This window comes from Arachis duranensis, chromosome 10, assembly GCF_000817695.3.
Source record: "Arachis duranensis cultivar V14167 chromosome 10, aradu.V14167.gnm2.J7QH, whole genome shotgun sequence".
Classification (NCBI taxonomy): domain Eukaryota; kingdom Viridiplantae; phylum Streptophyta; class Magnoliopsida; order Fabales; family Fabaceae; genus Arachis; species Arachis duranensis.
In genome coordinates, this window is record NC_029781.3 from 23,301,774 (window position 1) to 23,305,756 (window position 3,983).

The window sequence follows — 3,983 nt, forward strand, 5'->3', positions numbered from 1 at the left end:
TTCTTCTAATAACTTCTGCCATCTCCCTCCACATTTCTTCCGCGCTTCCATTCCCATCCCACTTTGCCTCTTCTCCTACCCGTCTTAGGAAGCTTCTTTGTTCCTCACCTTTCATCCGCCACCACCTCATCCTTGGGTTCTTCGTATGATGTCTTTTTCTCAACTTTTGCTCAACGTGAAAATCCATGACGAGCACCTTATGTTGTGTTGTCAAACTCTCTCCTGAAATAATTTTACAGTTAATACAAAATTTCCGGTCGGCTCTCCTCAACAAGAAGAAGTCGATTTGAGAGCTTGTCATGCCACTCTTATAGGTTATAAGATGTTCGTCTCTCTTTTTAAAACATGTATTTGCGATGAGGAGATCAAAAGTTGAGGAAAAGTCCAAAATAGTTTTACCCTCGGTATTGATCACCCCGAAACCATGGCCTCCGTGAATACTCCCATACCCAGTCACTTCTCTCCTAACTTGGCCATTTAAATCTCCTCCTAAGAAAATCTTATCTTTCAAAGATATGCCTTGAACTAAACTCTCTAGATCCTCCCAAAACCTTATCTTGTGTTGTTCGTCCGAACCCACTTGCGGTGCATAGGCGCTAATCACATGAAAAGCACCTCCCTCCACCCCAAGTTTGATAGAGATGATCCGATCTCCCACCCTCTTGACATCCACGACGTCCTTCTTCTACTGCTTATCCACAATTATTCCAACCTCATTCCTATTCTTCACCTTTCCTGTATACCAAAGTTTGAAACCAGAAGAATCCAACTCCCTAGCCTTTGCACCAACCCATTTCGTTTCTTGTAGGCACATAATGTTAATCTTCCTCCTTGTCATGGTATCCACCACCTCCATGGACTTTCCTGTTAGAGTGCCTATGTTCCATGTCCCAAATCTCAACCTTTTGTCGCTTCGACCTTTACCTTTTCCTTTGTGAACTAGCTTATTTACCCTCGTCCGTTCACGAAAACGCGAGAACCCTTGCTCATTTAACACTACATCCGGGCACCGATGCAGCGGCTCTTGCTTTGACACCGTACTCGAGCCATACGGCGCGTTACTTCCGGGTAACGACCTAGCTTTAGCGCAATAATGTCTTTGATTCATGTCATGGGGGGTTCGGCTATATTTTTACGTTGGTTGCCGAAGACCTAACACAACCCTCCTCCTTTATCCGGGCTTGGGACCGGCTATGTACCGCAAGTGTAACATAGGCGGAGTTACATACTATTATAAAACATTTGAAAAAAATGCTTGAATCATATCTTGATTTTTTTTAACACAACTTTACCTTTTAGAGAAAAATTGGTTGTGCTAAACGAACAAATAACTTTGTTCTTTGAATAATTAATATCACTTATATTTGTATTGTAACAAAAGTTTTTTTTATTTTGTGGAAAGGATCTGTATCAATAATTATTATTTTATGTATTAACAATTTAAGATTTTAGACATAAATCCTTTTTATCATTCTACAAAAATTAAGATAATATATTGTGCATCCAGTTATTTATTTATCTTAACTTTTAGCAATTTTGATAGGTGTTTAAACTACTAACAAAAAAATATAACATTGTTTCTAAATATAAATACAACTACTTCAACTCAAAAATAGACAAAAAATGTTGGTAAGTATCAACAAGTAACAATGTTAGTTATATTACTGATTCAAGAATAAATATAATACTAAAATATAAAATAGTTCTAAATAAATTTTAACAAAAATAATTTTTCATAATAATTTATTTTGCAATGATAATAAAAAAGATACTTCAAAGACAAATTTTATCTCATGTTAAATCCAAATCAATTTTAACATAATAGTAAAAATTTGAAAGTTTCATTCATAAATCATAAAAAAATATCTACAAATTCAACCACTAATATTATTTAAAGAAAAATCTTTAAAAATATAAATATTTCAATCACAAATTATATATTAAGATTAATGAGTAATTATTATATTTTAAAAACAAGTAAATTATTATTTATTGATTTTATTATTTTTAATATTAAAAATAGTTAAACTTTAAATTTAATTAACTTTATAAAATTTTCATAGCAAAAATTATTATGTATATTTTTATTTAAAAAATTAAAAAAATACTTTATATATTTTGTATGTTATCCTATGTAGAACACAAATACATATACTAATTATGTTTTTTAAAAAAAAAATCGAAAGCGGAAGTATTTGGAGACAAATTAACATAAAAAAGAAGCATGAGTTGGAGACTTTACTAATGGCACATCTTATGCCTCTAAAAAGGCTACACCTGGGTTCGAGAGCTGGTTGAGTCTAATTGTGAACATGAACCCTTTATTGTTGTGTGTAGTGTGGGTAAGTATTATAATGACAAAAATACTAATAATAAAAGAGAAGTAAGGGTATTTCAGCATCTTTACCTTAGCAGAATACTTTAATATACTCCCTAACTCCTATCATTGATGATAAACTGATAAACAAATTGTGTCGCTATGACTTTCTCTGGAATACTCAGCTTATTTCGCCATGACTTGACTCTGCTATTGAAGGCTTCTATGTCATTGCTCAAATTTGATGCATCCTTAGTTCTTACCATTAACCAATAATTTGACCATGACAACAAATTGTACATAGTGTGCATAGTGTTGTTAACATCAATAATTTAAGATTTCATTTGTCCATTAGACCATTACACATCTTGTAATAATCTGGATTTATATGAATCTGTCCAAAAGCATGAACTTAGAACTCAGAAAGCAACTAGTCAGTTGATTTTCTCTTTCTTGCCAGAATGGAAGCTATCTGGAATCTAGGTCCGCCCCTTCGCCACTTCTTGAAGGATACCATTGCAGCTTGAGCTGCCTCATACACTACAATAATAAAAAGAAAACAATAAATAAATTTATAAAAAAAAAATCAATAGCTTCGAGCTAAAAGAATTTGACAACATATTGAATAGTGAAAGCATGATTCATTTAGCAGGCAGCACAAGTCTTACAACTGATCTCTTCTTTTGTCAAAATAGTCCAGAATTTGGAACCAGCTGCAAATGCTGTAGTATGTGCCTTGGTGAGAATTTCCTTGTACCTACTCTTGAATGCCGACAACAACAGAAACCCAATGGTTCTATCACTAACTCTGCCATAAATGAAAAATTACATTAACTTAGGAATAAAATTCAGAAGTGATTTGAATAGCTGCACGAAGTAGCACAAGACAAAAGCAAACTAAAGAAAAAGAACATAATTTGAAGATTTCAATTAATTTAAATTTTACCAGAAAGCAACTAAAAGGAAATTATGCACTTTCTATTTATTTTGATGTTAATCTCCTGTGTACACACTACTTAAAGGTTGCTTAGGCTTATAGACTAGAGCTACTTTTCACACATTTAAAATGCAATAAATTTCATGTTTGATGATAAACCAAACTGAAGATGACATATCTACAGACCATTCACTTTTTGAAAGAATTATCCAAAGCCTGTGAACAAATTTATGAGATTTTGTCATCTTATTGTCTTAACTTTTGCGGCAAAATTTTGGTAGTAAAAATCTGATTGAAGTGGTGCATGAACACTTAAGTAACCAAAAGGTGAGGTTCCCAGGCTTATACAAGATTTGAAGGATGTTGGCAACCATGTACTATCTTCCAAAGATAAAACCAAGGAGAAAAATGTCATAACATATAAGAACATAACAGGTTAAAGCAAAAGAGAAATAAATAACAGTTTAGATAAAAACCAAGAGAGCATGAGCAATAGCAAGACTTACATGGGTGCTATCTTGCAACCAAATTCATAGAAGAATGGACATCTAGACCTCAAATCCACACTTGCAGAATCAGCCTGGATCTCTAACCTTGTTCTAAAATCAAGGACCACCAACACCAAATAAGAAAATATTGGTTAACACTTTTTAACTTAAAAGTCAAGCAATGTAACAATAATAGAATCAAGCTGTTATCATTCCTCATGTACATAAGTACATTTGACTG

At 33.0% G+C, this 3,983-nt stretch overlaps 1 protein-coding gene across 1 annotated transcript in view; it reads right to left on the bottom strand.

The window, feature by feature from the left end:
* Window positions 1-2,618: 2,618 nt before the first annotated feature.
* The window catches only part of LOC107469495 (DNA replication complex GINS protein PSF3), a 3,796-nt gene continuing 2,431 nt past the window's right edge, over window positions 2,619-3,983 (bottom strand). Inside the window, exons 5-7 of the mRNA XM_016088866.3 lie at window positions 3,761-3,853; window positions 2,986-3,125; window positions 2,619-2,857 (exon numbers count right to left, since the gene is read on the bottom strand). Coding sequence (XP_015944352.1) covers window positions 2,748-2,857; window positions 2,986-3,125; window positions 3,761-3,853 — 343 coding nt within the window. The 3' untranslated portion in view covers window positions 2,619-2,747. The remainder of the gene's footprint in view (window positions 2,858-2,985; window positions 3,126-3,760; window positions 3,854-3,983) is intronic.